The 23385-nt window shown below is 49.8% G+C and overlaps 1 protein-coding gene across 3 annotated transcripts in view; it reads right to left on the bottom strand.

Moving 5' to 3' along the window:
* The window catches only part of GLE1 (GLE1 RNA export mediator), a 181564-nt gene that overhangs the window by 128544 nt on the left and 29635 nt on the right, over nt 1–23385 (bottom strand). For all 3 annotated transcript variants that reach the window (XM_029612699.1, XM_029612698.1, XM_029612697.1), the window contains exon 8: nt 21876–21988. In XM_029612699.1, the coding sequence (XP_029468559.1) occupies nt 21876–21988 (113 nt within the window). The remainder of the gene's footprint in view (nt 1–21875; nt 21989–23385) is intronic.

The following is a 23385-nucleotide window of genomic DNA, read 5'->3' as shown; positions in this document are numbered from 1 at the left end:
GGCTTTTGCATTTCCCAGGGTGGCCATCAGATCCAAGTGGGGAGCCCCCCACTTGTCTACGATCAGGTCCATCGCGTCCTCTGACAACTCCCACTCTCTGGGGTCTAGATGCTGGCGACTGAGGAAGTCGGCTTGAACACTGTCTTTCCCCGCAATGTGGGAGGCTGCCAGTCATTCCAGATGTCGCTCCGCCCAGGTGAGGAGTTTGCTGGCTTCCAATGCTACCAGACGACTTCTGGTGCCACCCTGGCGATTGATATAAGCCACCTTGGTGGCGTTGTCAGAGAGGACTCATACCGCCTTGCGACGTATCAAGGGAAGGAAGAACTTGAGTGCCAGGCGAACTGCTTGGGCTTCCAGACGATTGATGTGCCACCGGGTTTGAACAGTGGACCACAGGCCCTGGGGTAGACTGATGTTAACACACCACTCCCTAGCCAGAAAGGGATCCACTGGGGGAGTGGATCATTGTGATCCATTCCCCAGTGGATCACAATGATCCACTGGGGAGCTTCCAGGAGGATGCCTTTTAGAAGGTGGGCAAGTAAAAGCCACCACTGCATGTCGGTAATGGTAGAATCTGAGAGCAGCAGAGGCGTCCAAAACTCCTCCGAGACCGGTTTCCATCAGGACAGCAAAGCCTTCTGTAACGGATGCATATGCGCAAAAGCCCAAGGCACCAAAACTATAGTTGACGCCATAGAGCCCAAGACTTGAAGGTAATTCCAGGCTGTGGGCACCGAGATGGACGGCAGACTCTGCACTTGATCTATGAATTTAAGCGCCCGAGACTCGGGCAGGAACACCTTGCCCACCCGAGTGTCAAAACATGCTCCCAGAAATTCCAGGACCTGAGAAGGCTGAAGATCGCTCTTGGGAAAGTTGATTATCCAGCCGAGGGAGACGAGAGACTTCAAGATTCTGTCAACCGCTGCCTTGCAAACAGATTCTGACTTTGCCCGGATGAGCCAGTCATCCAGATAGGGATGGACTAGGATTCCATCCCGGCGTAAAGCGGCCGCCACCACCACCATGTAATTGGTTAAAGTGCGCGGCGCTGTGGCAAGACCAAATGGGATCGCCCGAAACTGGAAGTGTTGCTCCAGGATGTTGAAATGAAGGTACTTCTGGTGCTCCTGATGGATTGGTATGTGTAGTTAGGCTCCGTCAGATCGAGAGAGGCCAGAAATTCTCCCGAGTGAACCTTCTGCAATCACCGCCCTCAGGGTCTCCATTCTGAAATGGGGAACCCTGAGGGCTCGATTGACTCTCTTCAGGTCCAGGATTGGGCGAAAGGAGCCATCCTTCTTGGGCACAATGAAGTAGATGGAATACTGGCCGGACCCCTGTTCCCGCAGAGGTACCGGGACTATAGCTCCGAGTTCTTGCAGGCGGGCAAGCGTCTGACATACCACTGGGCGCTTTGACTGCGTAGGGAGAGAACAGATACCGGTCCGGGAGGTCCTGAGCAAATTCTAACGCGTAGCCTTTTTTGATCACTTCGAGGACCCACTGATCCGTTGTGATTTTGACCTATTCCTCAGCAAACAGGGACAGACGTCCATCTAAGCGGGGAACAGAGGAATGGGCCGGCCGTATTTCATTGTGAAGAGGACTTTGCGGCTGAGCCTGGCAGGTTACCATCCCGGAAGGGATGTCAGCCACGAAAGGAATGAGACCATGACTGTGACCTGGAGGAAGTACCCATTTGAAAGGAGCCCCGCGCTCTGGGGTTAAACAGACGCTGTCCTCGGAAGCGAGAGCGGGAGGGAAAAAAGGACTTCAACTGTTTAGGGCGGTCCTCAGGCAGCTTATGAATTTTGTTTTCTCCCAAAGATTTAATAAGCTGTTCAAAGTCCTCACCAAAAAGTAACTTACCCTTGAAGGGAAGTGTGCCCAGCTGAGACTTCGAGGAAGGATCCGCCGACCAATTCCGCAGCCGAAGAAGTCGCCTGGCCGGCACTGCTGAAATCATAGCCCTGGCTTGTACCCGGAGATCATAAAGGGCATCAGCCCCATACGCAATAGCGCCTTCCAGCCGTTCCGCCTCTGCAGGCGGGAGATCCTGGGAGCTGAGCAATTGTTGAACCCACCTAAGGCTTGCCCGCTGCATGAGACTGCTACAGACTGTCGCCCGGACATCTAAGGCCAGAACCTCGAAAATCTGCTTGAGATGCAGTTCCAGTTTAAGATCCTGAGTATCTTTCAATGCCGTAGCACCCAGCACTGGAATGGTGGTTCGCTTTGTGACCGCAGAGACTGAAGCATCCACCTTGGGAACCTTAAGCATCTCCAAGTATTGGTCAGGAAGGGGATAGAGCTTTTCCATTGCCCGACCCACCCGGAGTCCTGATTCCAGGGACTCCCATTCCCAGAGGAGAAGCTGCATAAGCATGGAATGGAACGGGAACGCAAGAGGAGGAGCCTTAAGTCCCGCCAGGACAGGGTCCAAGGTACCTGGGGTAGCAACGGACATGGATTCTTCAGGTGGGACCTCGATTCCCAGCTCCTCTAGAACAAAAGGAATGAGCGGATCCAGCTCTTCCCTTTGAAATAATCTAAGAATCCGCGGGTCGTCTCCTTCAATGGGAGGATTAGAGAAAAGAAAATCCGCATCAGTATCATGGGGAGGGGAGGGCTGGGGAGGGTTAGGGGCAGATGGGACAGTCCGAACCCTAATGGCACCCTGCAGATCTGGCAACTGCGGGGACTGGGGAAGGGATGGCCGAGGGAGCTTCGCTGGTGGAGGGTCCGGAGCGGGATCATCATCCTCTTGCAAGCTAGCTAAATAGGATTTGTGCATCAGGAGCACAAAATCTGTAGAAAATTTAGGTTTTGATTTTCTGGGTAAAGTGGGAGGAGAGACTGTGGGGGGAGAGACAGGGACCTCATCCGGGGAAGTCAACGGGACTTAAATTCGGTGGTAAATCGAAAAAAATCAGGCTCCCCTGCCCCCTGAAGTCCCGATTCCTCTGGCAGAGCAGGGCCCAAAATGGCCACCGTTCCCACGGTTTTTTGTGTGGGAGGCAGCTTAGCGGTGTGCTTGACGGCCCGACCCCGGAGGTCAACCTCGCAGCCGGCGCAGAAGGACCTCACCGCCGGGCAAACATGAAGAACAAAGCCCCTCGTGGGAGAGCTGCGAAGCAGGCTCCCCGCAGGCCAAGCAACACGCTGAACACGGCATGAGGAGAGCTGCGAAGAAATAAGGCTGCTGCAACTGGCTGTAATCGCAAGCAAGAGGAGAGCAAACCCTGTTACACTGCGTTTCAATTTTCTTTTTGTTTGGTGAAGAGCCAAAAAATGCGGGTAAGCAGTGCTGCCAAAGCTAGTCCAGGCTCTCAGTCCGAAGTAAAAGCAGAGGTATTACTCTTCCCTGCAGTGGAACCCGAGGTATTCCAAGTAGCCAAGGGGGGGAATGACTTGACAGGAAAATGAGTTCTTACCTGTTAATTTTCGTTCCTGTAGTACCACGGATCAGTCCAGACCATGGGTTGAGCCACCTTTCCAGCAGGTGGAGACAGACCAAATCTGAAACGGTATCCTATATGAGGACAGAGCCTATCCTGTAGCCCTTCAGTATAACCATTGTCAAAGCAGAAAACAACAAAACAAGAAAAGGATCAAGCAAGTAACCAAAAAGCTCAATTGAGCAACTCCATAACAATGTAAGAAAACATGGTATAGCTAAACGGTCTTGCATATATTTGGTGCTCGAACAACCAAGGCTTCCGGTGTAATCGCTCAGTGTTCTGTAATCGAATTCTGTAAATCTGCAATCATAAGCTTCGAGTGGAAAGTCAGAAAAAGACAAACAGGGAAGGGCGTCTGGACTGATCTATGGTACTACAGGAACGAAAATTAACAGGTAAGAACTAATTTTCCTTTCCCTGTACGTACCCAGATCAGTCCAGACCATGGGATGTACCAAAGCTTCCCTATCCTGAGTGGGACCGAAACAGTCCCGCTCGAAGCACTTGCCGCACAAAGGAACCAAAAACCGGTGCTTGCACATCCAGACGGTAGTGGCGAGCAAAAGTATGCAGGGACGTCCAAGTGGCGGCCCTGCAAATTTCCTGTGGAGAAACCGATTGACTCTCCGCCCAGGAAGTAGCTTGAGAACGTAGTGAATGAGCCTTTAGGCCCTCCGGGACCGCCTAACCTTGGCAAAGATAGGCTGAGGAGATCGCCTCCTTCAACCACTGCGCAATAGTGGTCTTAGAAGCTGGTTTACTCCGATTGGGACCACTCCAGAGGACAAAAAGATGGTCCGAGACCCGAAAGTCATTGGTAACCTGAAGATACCGGAGTTGAACTTGTTTGACATCCAGTTTACGAAGATCGCCCCCAGCGGTACCCGCAATCTCCTCTGGGGAGAACGCTGGAAGCTCTACCGACTGGTTGACATGGAAGGCAGAGACAACCTTCGGCAAGAAGGAAGGCACTGTCTTGAGGGAAACACCTGAATCAGAGAAGCGCAAAAAAGTTTCTGAGATCCAATGCTTGGATCTCAGAAACTTGCTGAGCGGAGGACATAGAAACAAGGAATATGTCTTGAGCGTGAGGTCCTTTACTGTAGCCAGACGGAGAGGTTTGAACGGTGCAGCACAGAGGGCCTGGAGGACCAGATTAAGACTCCACGACAGGCAAGTATTGCGAGCAGGCGGACACAGGTGTTTGACTCCCTTCAGGAACCAAACCACGTCCGGGTGGCCCGCTAGGGGATGACCCTCGACCCGACCCAAGAGAGCCGAGAGCGGAAACTTGCATGCGAAGGGAACTGAAGGAAAGGCCCTTGGAGAGACCCTTCTGAAGAAAGGAAAGAACCAGCGAGACCAGGGCTGAGCACACTGAGACCCCTAACTCCTCACAGTCTCAAAGACCTTCCAAGGGAGAGCCAGAGCGTCTACGCCCTCCAAGCCGTGCTCCCTCCAGCGGCTGAAGAACCGATTGGCCTTAGTATTAGTGGGGTCCCCCTCACTGGACCTCGCCATGAGGTCCAGTGAGGGGGACCCCACCTGTCGATGATCAGATCCATGGCTTCTTCCGAGAGTTCCCACTCTCCTGGATCGAGCGATTGACGACTGAGAAATTCGGCCTGAACATTCTCCTTGCCCGCGATGTGGGAGGCCGCCAGGCACTCCAGATGTCGTTCCGCCCAGACGAAGAGCCGGCTGGCTTCTAGGGCCACCAGGTGACTGCGGGTGCCCCCCCTGACAGTTGATGTAGGCCACGGTGGTGGAGTTGTCAGAGAGAACCCTCACCGCTTTGCCGCGTATCGGGGCAGAAACTCCTGCAGAGCCAGTCGCACCACCCGGGCCTCCAAGCGATTGATGTGCCAGCGAGTCTGAACAGGCGACTAAATCCCCTGAGTGGACTGGGACAAGCAGACCTACCCCTGCCCAAGAGACTGGCGTCCGTAGTTACTATTGTCCACTGTGGAGATTGCAGGGGCATTCCCCAGAGATGATGAGGAAGTGAAAGCCACCGCTGCAAGGCGGCGACAGTAGAGTCCAAAAGAGGGAGGACTATGTGAAACTGTTCCGACACCGGCTGCCAACGGGATAGCAAAGCTTTCTGTAATGGTCGCTTATGAGCAAAGGCCCAGGGGACTAGGTCTATGGTGGAAGCCATGGACCCTAAGACCTGCAGGTAGTCCCAGGCCGTTGGAAGAGGTAGCTAGAGCAGATTCCAAACCTGATCGATCAACTTGAGGGCCTGCGCACGGGGCAGAAATACTTTGCCTACGCGAGTGTCTAAGTGGGCTCCCAGGAACTCTAACACCTGGGAGGGCTGAAGCTCGCTCTTGGAGAAATTCACTATCCAACCGAGAGACACAAGGAGAGCTAAAACCCGATCCACCGCCTGTCTGCAGAGAGCCTCCGACTTGGCCCTTACAAGCCAGTCGTCCAGATAGGGGTGGACTAGGATTCCTTCCCGGCGCAGGGCCGCCACCACCACCACCATGACCTTGGTGAAGGTGCAAGGTGTGGTCGTGAGGCCGAAAGACAGCACCCGGAACTGGAAATCCCGGTTGAGAATGTGGAAGCGAAGATACTTCTGGTAATCGCGGTGAATCAGAATATGGAAGTACGCCTCTGTCAAATCTAGCGAGGCGAGCAACTCTCCGGGACGAACCGCCGCGATGACCGCTCGCAAGGTTTCCATGCGAAAACATGGGACCTTGAGGGCCCAGTTGACCCTCTTGAGGTCTAAGATCGTCCGAAAAGCCCCGTCCTTCTTGGGAACCACGAAGTAAAGAGAATACTGGCCTGCGCCGAGCTCCGCTTTCGGGATCGGGACCACCGCACCCAGATTCAGTAGCCTGATGAGGGTTTGCTCTACCGCTTCCCGCTTGAGACGACCGCATGGGGAGAATACAGATGGTCGCGAACAAGTTCGAAAGCGTAATCGTCTCGGACAATGTCGAGGATCCACTGGTCAGACGTGATCTTGACCCATTCCTCAAAAAGCAGGAAGAGTCGACCTCCCAGAAAGGGGACAGAGGAATGGGTCGACTAAACTTCATTGTGTGGCAGGCTTTGGGGAGGGGAGCTGGGACTGTCCCTCACGAAAGGAGCGACGCCCGCGAAAGGGCTGAGACCAAGATTGGGACCGAGAAGAATAACCCCTAGAGGAGCCACGAGGTTCACGGGGCGTAAACCTCTTCTGTCCCCGGAAGCGAGGACGAGAGGGAGTAAAGGAACGAAATTGTTTTGGACGGTACTCCTGGAGCTTATGACCCTTATTTTCCCCCAAGGAGTCAATAAGCTTCTCAAGGTCCTCTCCAAAGAGCAACTTACCTTTGAAAGGCAACGTGCCTAGCCGTGCCTTGAAGGATGGATCGGCTGACCAACTGCACAGCCAGAGGAGCCGACGAGCGGATACCGCTGAGGCCATCGCCTTCGCCTGGAAGCGCAGGAGGTCGTAGGAGCGCATCAGCCCCATATGTGATGGGGGCTTCCAGACGTTCAAGCCTGCTCCGCCTCTGCAGACAGGAGGTCCTGGGTGCCGAGTAATTGTTGAACCCACCTAAGACCTGCCTGCTGCATGAGACAGCTGCAGATAGTCGCTCAGACCCCCAGAACCAGGACTTCAAAAATATGTTTCATATGAGCCTCGAGCTTGCGGTCCTGTCCGTTCTTCAGGGCTATCAATCCCACCATAGGGATGTGTCAATCACACCAAGCGGTGTGCTTGGTGACCGCAGAAACCGAGGAGTCCACAGTGGGAATTTTCAACATATAAAAAATCTCACATATTTTCACATATAAAAAATCTCACTTGCTCAACGACTACCTACTGGACACCCAACCGGACCTGTGTGCTATAACTGAAACATGGTTAAAAAACACGGACACGGGGGGCGCTCTTGAGCAGCGCTGAGCAATGGCCGCTTAATTTCGATGCTCCCCTGTCGCACCTCTCCTAAAGGCTTATTTAAGCACTTTATTGCCGAGTTAGCCAGGCCTTAACACGCTAATTTGGGTAAGGAACCTGTTAAGATGACGACGAAACGGAAAACTTCAGATCTCAAGCAGTTTGCGTTTAGCAAACTCTCCGCAGACTTGATTACAGACGAGGAGGAACAGGCCGCGACCTCATGCGGTGACTTATCGGACCCGGGGGAGCTGGAAATGCATAGAGATGCTCCCGGTGAATCCTCCGCAGGCGTGCTCCACCCGGAGATCCCTACCAGATCCGAAATAAGGACTTGGTTCATCGAGCTGCGATCCGATCTACGAGCGCAGAAAGCAGAAATACTGGAAAGGATGGCGGAAATGAGGGAGGACCTGAATGGCGTGGGACGCCGGGTTGATGAACTAGACCTCAGAGCGGATAATCAAAGCACTCATATTGATAATCTACGTCAGGCTACAACACACCTCACCTCGGAAATGGATACTATGGCCGAGAAGCTGGAGGACCTGGAAAACCGGTCACGGCGTTCTAATTTACGCATCTGGGGAGTTCCCGAATCCGATATATACATGGACTGTTTGAAAACCGCGGCGGAGATTTGCTCGGACCTTGTATCTTCGCTTGGGGAAGCGAGTCTACACCTACTCAGATCGTCCTGGAGAGGGCTCATCGGGTGCTAGGCCCGCGCCGCGACCACAAGCCCAGGGACATTATAATTAAATTTTTAAACTACCGGCAGAAAGAGGAAGTTATTAATCTGGCACGCACTCACCCCATCTGGAAGTGGAATAATCTGGACATAACGCTGTATAATGATTTGGCTCCCTCCACTCTGCAGAAAAGATACCAGCTCAGGGATGTGACCGTGGCCCTGCGTGCAGAGGGCATAAAATATCGGTGGGCATTCCCTTTTGCATTGATGTTTCAGAGACAAGGCGTCACCTATAAAATTAAATCTTTGGCGGAGGCCGCTCACACTTTTTCAGAAGCAGGCCTAAAGGCGGAGTTCGCGGTTCCTGCATCGGACATGCTGCCTAAGCCCGCGAACTCCATTCCAAGATGGCGGCGTCCGGGAGCGGGCCGGGGAAGACTTCGCCGGCAGCCCAGCGCTTCCAGAGTTTCAGGAGTTGGATCTGCAGATCAGGGATGAAGAATAGAGCGACGGATGCCACTGCGGATCAGAGTTTGTCTGGACAGTTTTTGTCAATGTCCGAGATCTATGTTGAGGGTTCAATCTACTTTACCCATGTTTAGTTTGGTTTAATAAGCAAGCTGGCCTGTAATCCGGCACAAATTGCTATATGGTTATAGATGGTTAATCATTTATTTGGTCACATTTGTCTCTATAACCTGGAGAGGGGGAGGGGGGAGGCTCGCGGCTCTCTGCGCTGCTCTATAACCCCCTGGGACCAAGATTCGCAGATTCCTGCGAGCGAATCTCCTCGGTCCAGTATTTAGACATGGCAGTGCTCTCATTTTCAGGTTTGACCGTATTTCATCTTAAGAAATGCATATTGATATGCTTTGTGTTCTATGTAGTGTTGTACTCCAGTGTCTCCTCGCATTTAGGGATCTCGTGGGCATATCTATCCAGCGAATTTTCTTTTTATTGCAATCAAGATGATTAGGATCATCTCTCTCAATGTTAAAGGTTTAAATACCTATAGAAAACGTTTCCTTCTGCGTAAAGAAATGTTGCGACAGGGGGCGGATATTGTGTATGTCCAAGAGACTCACCTGAAACGCAGACATGAGCATTTACTTGCTTTTAAAGAATATCCACACCTTTATTTAGCTGCAGCAGACAAAAAACATAAATATGTTGGTACTGGTATTCTGATCTCAGCTCAGCTGGTGTTTGAATACATCTCTCATATTGCTGACCCTGGAGGGCATTTCCTCCTTTTGAATATGCAGTTGGGATCTCAGGTATACTCGCTGTTATCACTTTATGCGCCCAATCACGATTATGGGGAGTTTCTTGACCAGATCAAACAGGTATTACTGTCTCATGCCACTGGCACACTGATCATTGGCGGAGACTTTAATATGACCTTACGACGGGAGCTGGATAACTCTACTCCCTCGGTCCAGTGCCAGGGAAAAGAGAGACGGGCGCTACACGAGTTAATGCATGCGTGGAGTTTGGTGGATATATGGAGAAGTCGGTTTCCCAGATCTCGCTCTTATACATTTTACTCCACGCCGCACACAAGCTATTCTCGCATCGATTATTTTTTAACAGATAAGCTTCTGGGGAATAGAGTGTTGAAGACTGACATTGATATAATTTCATGGTCTCACCATGCTCCTATTAGCCTGGAGGTGGATATGAGTGGTGAGGATCGGGGAGACAGATTCTGGAAACTCAACGAATCGTTGCTGCAGGACACAGCTTTCTTTAAAACATTTGAAGGGCACCTGCAAGAATACTTTACATTAAATATGGTCCCAGATTCCGCTCCTAGCATCATCTGGGATTGCTCTAAGGCTGTGGCTCGGGGGCTATTAATATCGAGAGCCGCTGCTTGTAAAAAACTCAAAATGCAGCGGAGGGCAGAACTACAACAGGAGATCCGGGCAGTGTCGCAGGCACATATGCGGAGTCTGTCTCCACGATATCATCAGAAGCTAATGGCGTTACAATCTGAACTGTATAAATTAGACAATGCGCAAATCATTCATCAAATGGAACTTACTAAGCAGGCCTACTTTGAGGGGGGGAACAAAGCCGGTCGCTTACTGGCTCGGAGACTAAAAGCTCGCATTTCCCAAAATATAGTGCCTAAAATTAAAAATTCTGGGGGCACGATGTTAACGGCCTCTCGGGAGATCCGCGCAGCTTTCTCTGAGTTTTATTGTACTCTATATAGTGCAGATCTCAATATTCAGCAGGCCGATATTGATCAATATCTTCAAGATGTTAAATTGCCCAGTGTTACCCATGCACAGCAACAGCAGTTGGATGCCCCTATTACCGAGCAAGAGGTGCTCAATGTTATCAAGTCCCTTAAGCCTGGCAAGGCGCCAGGCTTGGATGGCCTTTCTGGTGCCTATTATAAGAAATGCGCGGCCACGGTTGCTGAACCCCTAGCTCAGTTTTTTAATAGTCTGCGGGGGGGAGGATGGCATTACAGCGCAAGCTAATGTAGCTGGTATAACAGTATTGGCTAAGCCTGGACGGGACCCCACCCAGTGTGCCTCTTATAGGCCCATATCCCTCATAAATATTGACCTCAAATTACTAGCTCATTTACTGGCTCTACGGCTCAATAAATATCTCCCGCAATTAGTCCACTCTGACCAAGTTGGTTTTGTCCCGCACCGCATGGCGGCGGACAATATTCGGAAGGTGGCGGATCTCATCTGGAGGGTTCAGGAGGAAAAGGAGCCAGCTGTACTATTATCACTGGACGCTGAAAAAGCGTTTGATCTGGTGCACTGGCCCTTTTTGTTTAGCACCCTGGAAAAGATGGAGTTTGGGCCTTTTTTTCTCAAATGGCTACATAAGCTTTATGACTCGCCTAAGGCGCGGGTTAAAGTAAATAATGGGTATAGTCCGGTTTTTGATATAGAACGAGGTACCCGGCAGGGATGTCCCTTGTCTCCCCTCCTTTTTGCCCTCTATTTAGAATCTCTTACTACAGCCATTCGAAATGCTAGTGATATCAAGGGAGTGGGACTGGGTGACCGTCAGTACAAGTTCTCCTTATTCGCTGACGATGTGCTGCTGATTCTGACTGACCCGCTTAAATCCCTGCAGGGGGTACTGAGGGAGCTGAACCGGTTCAGCGCTGTGTCTGGCCTCAGGATAAACTATGAGAAGTCGGAATTGCTTAACGTTAATGTAGACCCCCTCACAGTAATGAGACTCAAAGAGTTATTTCCCTTTAAATGGGCAAAGTCTCACATTAAGTATTTGGGAGTGCGGCTGTCATCTACTATACAGGAGCTCTACTCCCTTAACTATAAACCCCTAATGGATAAAATGGTGATTGATTTGAGTAGATGGAATAGTGGCCCTTTTTCCTGGTTTGGTCGGATTGCCATCATTAAAATGACAATTCTGCCTTAGTTTCTTTACCTGTTTGCTTCGCTGCCAGCGTTTATTCCCAATTCTACCCTCCGTAAATGGTAGAAAACAATATTTGATTTCATTTGGAGGCGTAGACCCCTAGGATTTCTAGGTCTATCCTCTATCTCCCGGTTGCTCGGGGTGGGGTTTGGGGGGTTCCAAACCTTCAGTGGTACTATGCTGCTTCTCAATTACGAGCTTTATTGGATATTAATAGGGCCAGCCACCCCAAGCAGTGGGTACAGATTGCACAGGACATAGTAGGTAAGATGTCCATTGCCGCGATGCCATGGCAATCACGCCAGTCGTGGCTGCCGGTCCAATCTTTACCTTGGTCATTAGCCATCACTCTCCGAGTGTAGAGCAATTATAAGAAGCAGTTGGTGGGTCGACACCAGTACTATTATCAGACTTCTCTGTACCATACCACACAATTCCCAGGAGGTTTTCAGCACCCTCATTTCACACTTTGGAGACAGCGGGGTGTTACGACCATAGGTCATCTTTTCTCGCAGGGTACACTCCTCTCTATGGCCCAATTGGTCACAAAATATAATCTCCCTCATTGTGACTTTTTGGCATATGCACAGGTCACCCATTTTCTCCGATCCTTGCAGGGGGCCAAACAGTTGCGCCCGGGCAGGTCGTTGCTAGAAGCCTACTGTGCGAGTTGTGACTTCCTGAAGGGGGCGATTTCCAAACTGTACCAGTTGTTTCATACCCCTGGGAGGGAACAAGGTAAATATAGAAGCCGATGGGAAGAGGATTTAAATATCAGCATTGACCCTAGCACCTGGCAAGCAGTATACCGTAGAGCACGGGTGGGGCTCCATTTCAGCTATCATGCAAGAGAATGGATATAAGATGATATATAGGTGGTACCTTACACCTGACAGGCTTTGCCGGATTTATCCCCAGTCTGATGATAGCTGCTGGCGTCATTGTGGCAATGTGGGTACTTACATACATATATGGTGGTCCTGCCCCAAGATTACCCTTTATTGGGCAGCAGTTTTCCAATTGCTCGCTAATTTAATCAAGGTAGAAGTGAACCCCTCGGCAGCCGTGGCGCTGCTAGGCATATATCCGTACTCTATATCCGAGATGCAGACTCGGCTTTGTGCTCAGTTATTTATAGCGGCCCGAAGTCTGCTTGCTGTTCACTGGAAGTCGGACAGGGTTCCTACTATTGCTAGAGTTCAGGATCGTCTACATGTTTATTATAGGCTGGCTTCTTTGACCGCCTCTAAAAATAATCGCATGGCGCCCTTCCATAAAATTTGGCAGCCTTTTACACAACTTATCGCCTGAGTATATCACATGTAGCTTATCTGAGATACATCCCTATTTTTGGTAGTTATGACATCAGCCTTGGAGGTTGACACTGTGGGACTCACATTTCTTTCTATTGTTACTGATATGGTTATAAAGTGCATACTAAGACTCTACTGTTATGAGACAGGGCCATGTTGGGGTGGGGGGGAGGGTTCGGCACGGGGATGGGGGGAGAATATTTGACAAGTGCTTGTCGAGCTTTCCAATGTTTAATTGCTTGTCAGACTTTTATGTACACTGTATGAAAACTTCTTTGTACACTGTATGCCCTGTTGGAAGGTTGTTGAAAGATTTGCTACTCTTTGCAAAAATAAATAAAACTTAACTTTCAAAAAAAAAAACAAAAAACACGGACACACCACTAATCAACCAATTACCGACACAACTTTACGACTTTTTCTCCATCCCTAGAACAAATAAAAGAGGGGGAGGATTATTGCTAACTGCCAAAAAAGAACTTAGACTAACCCAGCATGCAATTAAAACCTCAACTAAACTTGAAATCGGGCTATTCAAATCCAATCAACTCCAAATCTGCCTCATCTACGCCCCGCCTGAGCTCCTAGACTCCGACCCATCACCCCTCATAGAACTTATAGCCAAACACATCAATACCAACTCACCAGCGATCCTGCCAGGAGACTTCAACATTCATGTGGACTCCCCATCTCTCTCAGCCAACTGCGAAGCCCTCATCCTTCATGGCCATGGGCTTTAAATAAATTATTAACAAACCCACGCACAAGGCAGGACACACACTACATCTAATATTTACGAATGATCCGATCTCGACCACTGCTCTTCCTACTTGCACCCCCATCCCTTGGTCAGATCACTCAATTATAGAAACGGAAATATCCATAAAGAAAAAACCCACCAACAACATCACCAAATCCACGATCCAATTTAGAAAAACATGCTCCATGGAAACTCTCAGCAACACGCTCACCAAGGAACTAACTAACCTGGACCTCACAAATGCGGACACCGCCATGAACTCCTGGCTAACCATCACCCACGCAGCTGCTGATAAAATATGCCCCTTGACATAAAAAAATATCGATGCTGCCCGTACTAACAAAAAACCCTGGTTCTCATCAGAATTAAGAACACTTAAAACAAAACCTTCAACATAAAGAACAACAATGGCAGAAGAACCCCACTAATACTGCACGGGCCTCCTACAAAACCACTATGAGCTACTATAGGACCACTATTCTGCGTACAAAAAGAGACTTCTCATATGTTGCCACACTCACCACCCCTATTCCTCCTATCATCCTGGAAGAAGCAGCACAAAACAAATCCACCGAGCTGGCAGTCTTCTTCGACAACAAAATAAAAAATCTACTTACCCCACTAACATCCTACAACCCCATTCACAACTCCCAGCCTCCACCGGACCAAAACCACACCCCATCGACACACAAACGGTCCCTAGAATCTTTTGATACCACATCATCCCTGGAAATAGAATCTATCATCAAGAAAATGAAGCCCTCATCGCACCCAATAGACCAAATCCCGACCAAACTCCTTCTTACAATTCCTAGCATCATCGCCAAACCTTTGGCTGACATCATAAACTGTTCACTCACAAACGGAACAGTCCCAGAAGCAATGAAAACAGCCTCGCTGAAACCTTTACTAAAAAAACCCAACCTGGACCCATCTAATCCCACAAATTTTCGCCCTATCGCTAACCTACCTTTCATAGCCAAGCTAATGGAAAAACTGGTCAACACTAGACTCACAGACTACCTCGAATCCCACGACATCCTATATCCATCGCAATTCGGTTTCAGGAAACGCAGAAATACAGAAACTCTCCTACTCTCATTAACTGACAACATCCTGTTGGGTCTCGACAAAGGTCAATCATACCTTCTAGCTCTGCTAGACATCTCGGCAGCGTTCGACACAGTGAACCACACAATCCTCATCAATCGTCTGATGGAAATAGGTAACTCAGGTGCTGCACTCCTCTGGTTAAAATCCTAAGCGACAGATACTACAAAGTAAAAATAACCAACAAAGAGTCTCACCCTGTAGCTGCCAAACAAGGAGTTCCCCAGGGTTCCTCGCTCTCGCCGACCCTATTCAACATATATCTTCTCCCCCTATGCCAACTCCTCGATAACCTCAACCTCACATACTTCATCTATGCGGACGACGTGCAGATCCTAATCCCCATCAAGGAACCCGTCTCCGACACTCTAAACTACTGGAATAGCTGCCTCCACGCCATCAACCTCCTTCTCACAAGTCTCTGCCTCGTTCTCAATACCTCCAAGACTGAACTGCTAGTCATTTCCCCTAATGATAATAACATGCTAGCCATCAATACTAACACACCCCTAGTAAATCAAGTAAGAGACCTTGGAGCCTTCCTAGACTCCAGAATGAACTTTAAAAAATTCATCAACACCACCACCAAAGAAGGCTTTTACAAACTACAGGTATTAAAACAGCTAAGACCTCTCCTTCACTTTCACGACTACCGTTCGGTCCTTCAAGCCATACTATTCTCAAAGATTGACTATTGTAATGCGCTGTTACTTGGTCTCCAGGCCTCTTCTACCAAACCTCTGCAAATGCTGCAAAACGCTGCCACCAGGATTCTCACAAACTCCCACCGCATGGACCACATCACCCCGATTCTAAAAATACTTCACTGGCTACCCATTCGCTACAGAATTCTCTTCAAGACACTTACTATTATCCACAAAACCTTATTTCAAGAATCCTCGCTCCAACTCACAATACCCCTCAAACCACACTCCTCTGCAAGACCCACCAGATCTGCATATAGAGATTCCCTCCAGGTTCCCCCCAAAAAATCCGTTCTTCACAACTATATTGAAAAACGAGCACTATCAATTGCTGGTCCGCATCACTGGAACTCCCTCCCGCCAGATCTCCGCCAGGAACATTGCCATTTCACGTTCAGAAAAAAATTAAAAACTTGGCTGTTCGCCCAAGCATACCCCTGAAAAAGCCTCAGGGTCACCCACACAGTCTCATACCCCACTGTTGCGTCCTTATCAGCAACTCAAAGGAACTGTTTCTCGACTAATTGCACTATCTTATAACTTGCTTAATTCATATACACTATGTAAATTTGTACATAATTCTTACATTGTAAGCACCCTCTCCTGCCTTTTGCCCTTCTCTCCAGTTAGAATTTGTTTAACCTATCTTTTTCTCTAACAGCCTAGTTCACTTTCCCTGTTATAATGTAACTTTTTCTGCTTTCTCTGTTAACTGGTTCCCCCTAGTTCAGGGGTGGGCAATTAATTTTCCCATGGGGCCACATGAGAAATTGGGATGGTTTTAGAGGGCCAGACTAATATAATTAACTCAGTTCTCAATAGCCCTCCTTATGAAAAGACAGCAGTTTACCACCAATGTATGTCCTCTGAGAAAACACAACAAATAAGACCGATACAAACGCTTACATGCTAGCAAAATATCTCATCTCTGTAACAGACACAGAACCGACCTAACATACTCCCAGGATCTGTAGTAATGCACATAAACTAATCTGCACACAGTTACACCTGTATTATGGAATATACTCAAACAGGAGCAACCCTATCTATGAAAAGGCAACACTACAAATATTACATCAGACCCTAAACACCAATACACCTCTTATTAGGAAAACAGAACTAACAAGCAGCTATAGATCCCCAAACAGAAATAATTGTAAAACTATACTAATAAGCAGAATAAATGTTTCTAAACAGCTATGAACAGAATAACATCCAACAATTAAAAACTCATAAAAACTATTAAACATTCTCCAAACACCAATAAAATATTTCAAAAAAGCAGACATCATACAATTAAAATGGCAGTCAAGAAAAATAAACTTAAAGCCACCTTTACTTACCCCCTCCAGCAGCTCTCCTACTCCCCTTCCCTGCAGGCCATGGCACACACCAGAAGCAGCAGTAGAAGCTAAGCTCTATACTTATGGTCCTCTTCCTTAGTGCCCATGTCTCTCACACACACACCATACCAATCATGCCCCCATGACCAGTTTCTGTCTCTCACACACCAATCATCTCCCAAACAGTCTTTGGCACACACACACCAGTCACCTTCCTGAACAGTTTCTCTCATGCCATACACACACACACACAGGCTTCCCACTCCCGTGTTCTACTTGCATATATGGTCTTCTCACTCTCATAATCACTTTCTCTGTCTCTCTCTCTCTCACACACACACACACTCACTCACCAGTCTCTCACTCCCATGCTTGTTCTCTCCACATGCACAGGCTTCTCATTCCCAAAATCACTTTCTTTCTCTCTCACACACACACACACACACCAGTCTCTCACTCCCATGTTCTCTTTCAGATATACCCGGCTTCTCCCTCCCATGATGTGTCTCACACACACCCAGGTTTCTCACTCCCATGCTCACTCTTCACATGCACAGGCTTCTCATTCCCATAATCACTTTTTCTCTCTCTCTCACACACACACACACACACCAGTCACCTGATCTCACTCATGCATACACACACACACAGGCTTCCCACTCCCAAGTTCTCTTTCAGATATACAGGCTTCTCCCTCCCATGCTGTCTCACACACACCCAGGTTTCTCACTCTCATGCTCACTCTCTTCACATGCACAGGCTTCTCATTCTCATAATCACTTTCTCTCTGTTACACACACACCAGTCTCTCTCATTTCCATGCTCACTCTCCACGTGCACAGGCTTCTCATTCCCTGAATCACATTCTCTCACATTCACACACACCAGTCTTTTTCTCTCACACACACAGTCACCTTACCAAGCAGTCTCTCTCTCTCATGCATGCACACTCACCCAGGTTTCTCACTCCCACAACTCCAGGCTTCTTATGCTCATGCTTTCCCACATACCCAGACTTCTCACTTCCATGCTTTTTCTCACACACACACACACACACACACACACACACACACATCAGTCACCTCCCTGACTAATGCCTCACACTCTCACATACACATCAGTCATCTCCCTGAGCAATCACTTTCATTGTCTCTCACATACACACACCCATCAGCTCTCTGACCACTCAATCACACACAGGCTGGCTGGCTGCATCTCACTCTCTCTTACTCACTTCCTCTTCCCCCTACATATGTCACGGAGTTTTTTGCCGGTCCGCAGCGCGCGCTCCCGGTCTCTCCCGCTGCCGTTGCCGCTGGGCTGTCAGCACGTTCAAGCCCAGTGGGAACGGCAGCGGTGTTGGAAGAAGCTATGGCACCCGCGGCTGGCCTTTTCTTCTTCCCGCGCCTGCCCCTCCCGTGACCCGAAACAGGAAGTGATACAGGGAGCGGTGCGCGGGAAGGAGAAAGAGCCGTGCCGCGTCGGCTGCAGCATCGGCCCCCGAGCAATTGAACCAGCCGGCAATCGAGAAGAGAGTCAGCAGCATGAGCCTCCCGCAGGCCAAGAAAGAAGAATCCCTTCGGCCGCGGGAGGCTCATGCTGCTGACTCTCTTCTCGATTACCGGCTGGTTCAATTGCTCGGGGGCCGATGCTGCAGCCGACGCGGCACGGCTCTTTCTCCTTCCCGCGCACCGCTCCCTGTATCACTTCCTGTTTCGGGTCACAGGAGGGGCAGGCGCGGGAAGAAGAAAAGGCCAGCCGCGGGTGCCATAGCTTCTTCCAACACCGCTGCCGTTTCCACTGGGCTTGAACGTGAGACAGCCCAGCGGCAGCGGGAGAGACCGGGAGCGCGCGCCGCGGACCGGCAAAAAACTCCGTGACATATGTAGGAAAGAAACTCGAGCGAAGGCACGCTGTCCGATTGGCCGGTACTGGGCAAGGCTTGCCCAGCACCGGCCAATCGGACAGCGTGCCTTTGCTCGAGTCACTCCCTCCTCCCCCCCCCCCCCCGGACGATTGGCCGGCCAATCGGGGAGCGAGGGAGCGGAGAATGAACTGCTGCCTTCCCTCTGCAAGGGAAGGCAGCAGTTCATTCAGACGGGGAATGAGGCACTGCTGCCTTCCCTCTGCAAGGGAAGGCAGCAGTGCCTCATTCCCCGTCTGCTCTCAGCAGTGGGCGGGCAGCATTCAGACCGTAGGCGGGCCGGATTGAGCCCGCGGGCCGCCCCTTGCCCAGGTCTGCCCTAGTTTATTGTAAACCGGTACGATAAGACCTGGTCTTGAGCATCGGTATATTAAAAGAAAATAAATAAATAAATAAATATCTATCTAAGCATTCCTCCAGGAGAGGGTAGACCTTATCCATAGCCCACCCCACCCGGAGTCCCGCTTCAGGAGCCTCCCATTCACGCAAGAGCAGCAACTTGTGCATAGGATGAAAAGGAAAAGCGCTTGCCGGAGCCCTAAGTCCCGCCAGGACTGGGTCCATATTCTTGGGCAAGGAGGCCATAAGGGTATCTGCAGGGGGCCCCTCCAGCCCCAGTTCCTGGAGGACAGAGGGGATGAGAGGCTCCAACTCCTCATGCTGAAACATGCGGAGAACCCTGGGATCGCCCCCCCCCCAGGGGCGGGCGGGTTCTCACTGAATCTAAAGTGGGATCAGGATCCGGCATAACTGGGGCCACCGGGGGGGGGGGGGGGGGGTCAGGGATAGGGGCCACCCCCGGAACCACCCACAACCCAACAGACCCTGAGGGTTCCGCGGCCGGGCCAACAGGTAACTGCGCAGGGCGCGGAATTTTTGCCGGGGAGGGGAGCCAGGGGGGGCGACCCTCCTCCTCAAAGCTAGCCAAATAAGATTTATGCAGGAGGCGGCCAAGTTCTGATGAAAAACAGGCCCTGGATTTCCAGGGGGGGGGGGGGGGGGGAGGGGAGGCGAGGGGGGTCAGGGACCACATCCTGGGGGGCCTCGGGGCTCAAATCTGGGGGAAACTCGCAAAAATCTGGCTCCCCAGCCCCAGGCAGCTCCGAAACGGGAGCTACCGAAAAACCCAAAATGGCCACCATTCCCGGGCTTTGTTGACCCGGGAACGGCCTGGCCATGCGCTGGGGAATCAATCCTCAGGCTAAATTTGCCTGCCCTGCCGAGGGGGGGCCTTCCTCACCAGGCAGGTCAGAGCCCCTCACGCGATAGGCACGCCGGGGATTGCCCACAAGCAAGGCAGGCTGCTGGCCGTGGCATCCCCAATGAAGGGGAGCCACGTGCTGAAGAAAAAAAGTTAAAAATTGCCTTGATTGGCAGCCCGCTGGTAGGAGCGGAGGCAGTGGAGTGAAGCCTGCTCACTCCTGCCCGTCTGGCTGCCGGTTCGAATCCCAGGTACGGACCAAAATAAAATTTGATAATATATTTCCTTTATTATTATTCCTTTGTTTTTGTTTTGTTTTGTTTTGTTTTTTTTAACTCAAACTGAGCACAACAATGGAGTCCTAAGCTCCCTAGGCAGAAAAAAACAAAATTTTTTTTTTTTTTTTTTTAAACAGAGAGAAAGCTAAACAAGATCCATAAGGGAGAAGTACTTGCTTGATCCAAGAAGAGAGGAAGAAAAAGAAGGCCGACTAGCCTAAATCAGGAGACCGAAGGGTGAGCTGATCCACCTGCTGGAGATAGACAAATACTAAAGGGCTACAGGATAGGCTCTGTCCTCATTCATATAGGATACTCTTTCAGATTTGGTCTGTCTCCACTTGCTGGAAAGGAGGTTCAACCCACGGTCTGGTCTGATCCGGGTACATACAGGGAACACCAGTTTCACCCCAGTCAAGCAGCAGGTCACCGGGTAAGGAGTCCTAGGTTGAATGATCAAGGGACAAGTTCCCCTAGGATCCTGTAAGAGCGAGGAGTCAGAGCTGTCTCCCAGAGAGAACAGGTTTTGAACTATGCCCAGTCAGTTAACTTTTACTCTTTTTTTTTTTTTTTTTTTTTTTTTTTACAAGAGAGAGAGAGATAATACTTGCTTGATCCTTAAAAGATACGAAGAGAAAAATCTCCCAGAGGGAAGATAAGAGAGAGAGGGAACCACAGATTAAACTGTCTGGATCTGCTGGAGACAGAGAAATACTGAAGGGTCACATCTGCTGGACAGGAGGCTCAACCCACTGTCTGGACTGATCCGGGTACGTACAGGGAACTCTGATTATCTATTATTTTTTATTTTAGGTTTCATTAAAATGACCATGCACCCAAAGCAATGACAGAAATTTAAAAATACTTCCCTTTAGCTGATCTTGCTCTGAAGAGAACTGGATCTTCCATAGAGGGGAGGAAGAGGCAGGGTACGAGGGAACCAGCACCACTGGCTATCAAACCCTCCCCCCTAAAGGTCCGGGCACAAGCGAAAGAAGGGCCTCCAACCTCCTACTTGCCCTGCTCTACCAGGGGGATGGGTCCTCCACAGAAGCTAGCACACCCCTGGGAGCAATTTTCTTTCATCCTCTTTTATTTATTTTATTTTTTTTTAAACTCCAGACTGCAGGTTTTACATCTCTACCATCTGCTGGAGACAGAGAAATACCGAGGGACTGCAGGTGGCACTCTTATGTAGCAGTGTCTGAAAAGCTTTTATTCTTTGCCTCCATCTTCAGGAAGGGATGTGAAACCCACTCATCTGGACTGATCTGGGGTATGAACAGTAATGACAATTTTCTGGTACGTACAGGGAAAGCTAATATATTATATGAAGCAGTCCAAATATATAGACAAATAATAAAAGCACCACCCTGTACTTACTAATTCAATCCCTTTTTCATCCACAAACTTTGTACATTTATTGGTATCAATCTAACTTTTCTGTGGGGAGTGGGAGGGTATGAGATGTGTGAAATGCCACCTCTATAGACAATATTCCATAGGTATTGGCAACTAGGTGGAATTTTGAAAAATACAAACAGAACTCAAAATGCCAGTTTTACATTATACTTCAAAAAAATAAATAAATAAAGTATGGGGAACAAACGACCAAAAGAATATTGCTTGTGTGTCATTTTCCCGGCTAGAAATGAATACCTTGCTTGATCACACAATTTAGAGGGTGCAGAGAGAAGTGGAAACTAAGCATAGGCCTTGGAAAGTGGTAGTTAAAGGCATCTCCCTACCTGAGGGTCCTTGCTGCTTGTGAGTGCACTGAAGGATGTGACACACTGTGCACAGCTATCCTGGAGCTGTTGGTACAACTGCATTGTGCTGACCTTTGCTTTCACCTGTAAGCCTGACAGAAAAAGGATTGTCAGTGAGTGGAAAAGAAAATTATTACTTACCTGCTAATTTTCGTTCCTGTAGTACCATGGATCAGTCCAGACAGTGGGTTATGTCCCCAATCCAGCAGATGGAGTCAGCACAAGCTTTGAGGGGGCGTATCCATATATACTACTACCCCCTCTGCAGGAGTTCAGTATCGAGTATATCAAAGCCCGAGTAGAAACCCCCGAAGGATCAAGTTTGTGGAAACAGATAATTAAAACAATTGTAACCACAACAAGTAAACCGCAAACATCCTACCAACTTGTAGGGAGCTGTGAAAAACAGTGAAAAGAAACGACTGTGAAGACACAGAACACTGCGAGCAAGAAGTAACGCAGAGCAGAGCAGGATCAAGAACCCAAACGCGGTGGGCGTCTGGGCTGATCCATGGTACTACAGGAACGAAAATTAGCAGGTAAGTAATAATTTTCTTTTCCCTGTACGTACCTGGATCAGTCCAGACAGTGGGATGTACCCAAGCTTCCCTAAATCGGGTGGGGTCCTGCGAGGCCTGCACGGAGAACCTGCTCGCCAAAAGTGTCCAGAGACCGAAGAGGCGAGGTGCAGACGATAGTGCCTCGAGAACGTGTGTAACGATTTCCAGGTGGCTGCTCTACAAATTTCTTGAGGATACAGAGCGAGCCTCCGCCCAGGAAGCCGCCTGAGAACGCGTAGAATGCGCGACGATGCCGGGTGGGGGAATCCGTCCCGCCCCAATGTAGGAAGCAGCAATGCCGGCCTTCAACCATCTGGCAATGGTCGTCTTCGAAGCCTGAGACCCCTTCTTAGGGCCGGACCAGAGTACGAAGAGACGGTCAGAGATCCGGAACTCATTTGTAGCCTCCAGGTAGAGGCGCAGAGTGCGCTTGACATCCAAGAGACGGAGAGACTTCGGCTCTGAGGAGGAGAAGGACGGCAACTCCACCGTCTGGTTCACATGGAATGCAGAAACCACCTTCGGAAGGAAGGAGGGAACGGTGCGAAGCGAAACTCCAGAGTCGGAGAAACGGAGATAGGGCTCTCTACACGACAGAGCCTGCAGCTCCGAGATGCGTCGAGCGGAACAGATGGCCACAAGAAATACAGTCTTGAGAGTGAGATCCTTTATCGTTGCGCTGCACAGCGGCTCAAACTGTGGTCCCGACAGGGAGCGAAGCACAAGGTTAAGACTCCAGGAGGGACAAGGGTCCCGTAACGGAGGACGCATATGCTTGACACCCTTGAGAAAACGAGCAATGTCAGGATGCTGTAGAAGAGAGCCCCCAACGCTCAACAGCGAACCAAGGGCGGCCACCTGAACCCGTAGTGAATTATAGGCGAGCCCTTTTTCCACTCCCGCCTGTAGAAACTGAAGGATCTGAGGTA

This window comes from Rhinatrema bivittatum, chromosome 8, assembly GCF_901001135.1.
Source record: "Rhinatrema bivittatum chromosome 8, aRhiBiv1.1, whole genome shotgun sequence".
Classification (NCBI taxonomy): domain Eukaryota; kingdom Metazoa; phylum Chordata; class Amphibia; order Gymnophiona; family Rhinatrematidae; genus Rhinatrema; species Rhinatrema bivittatum.
This window is presented reverse-complemented; position numbering and strand designations above follow the sequence as displayed.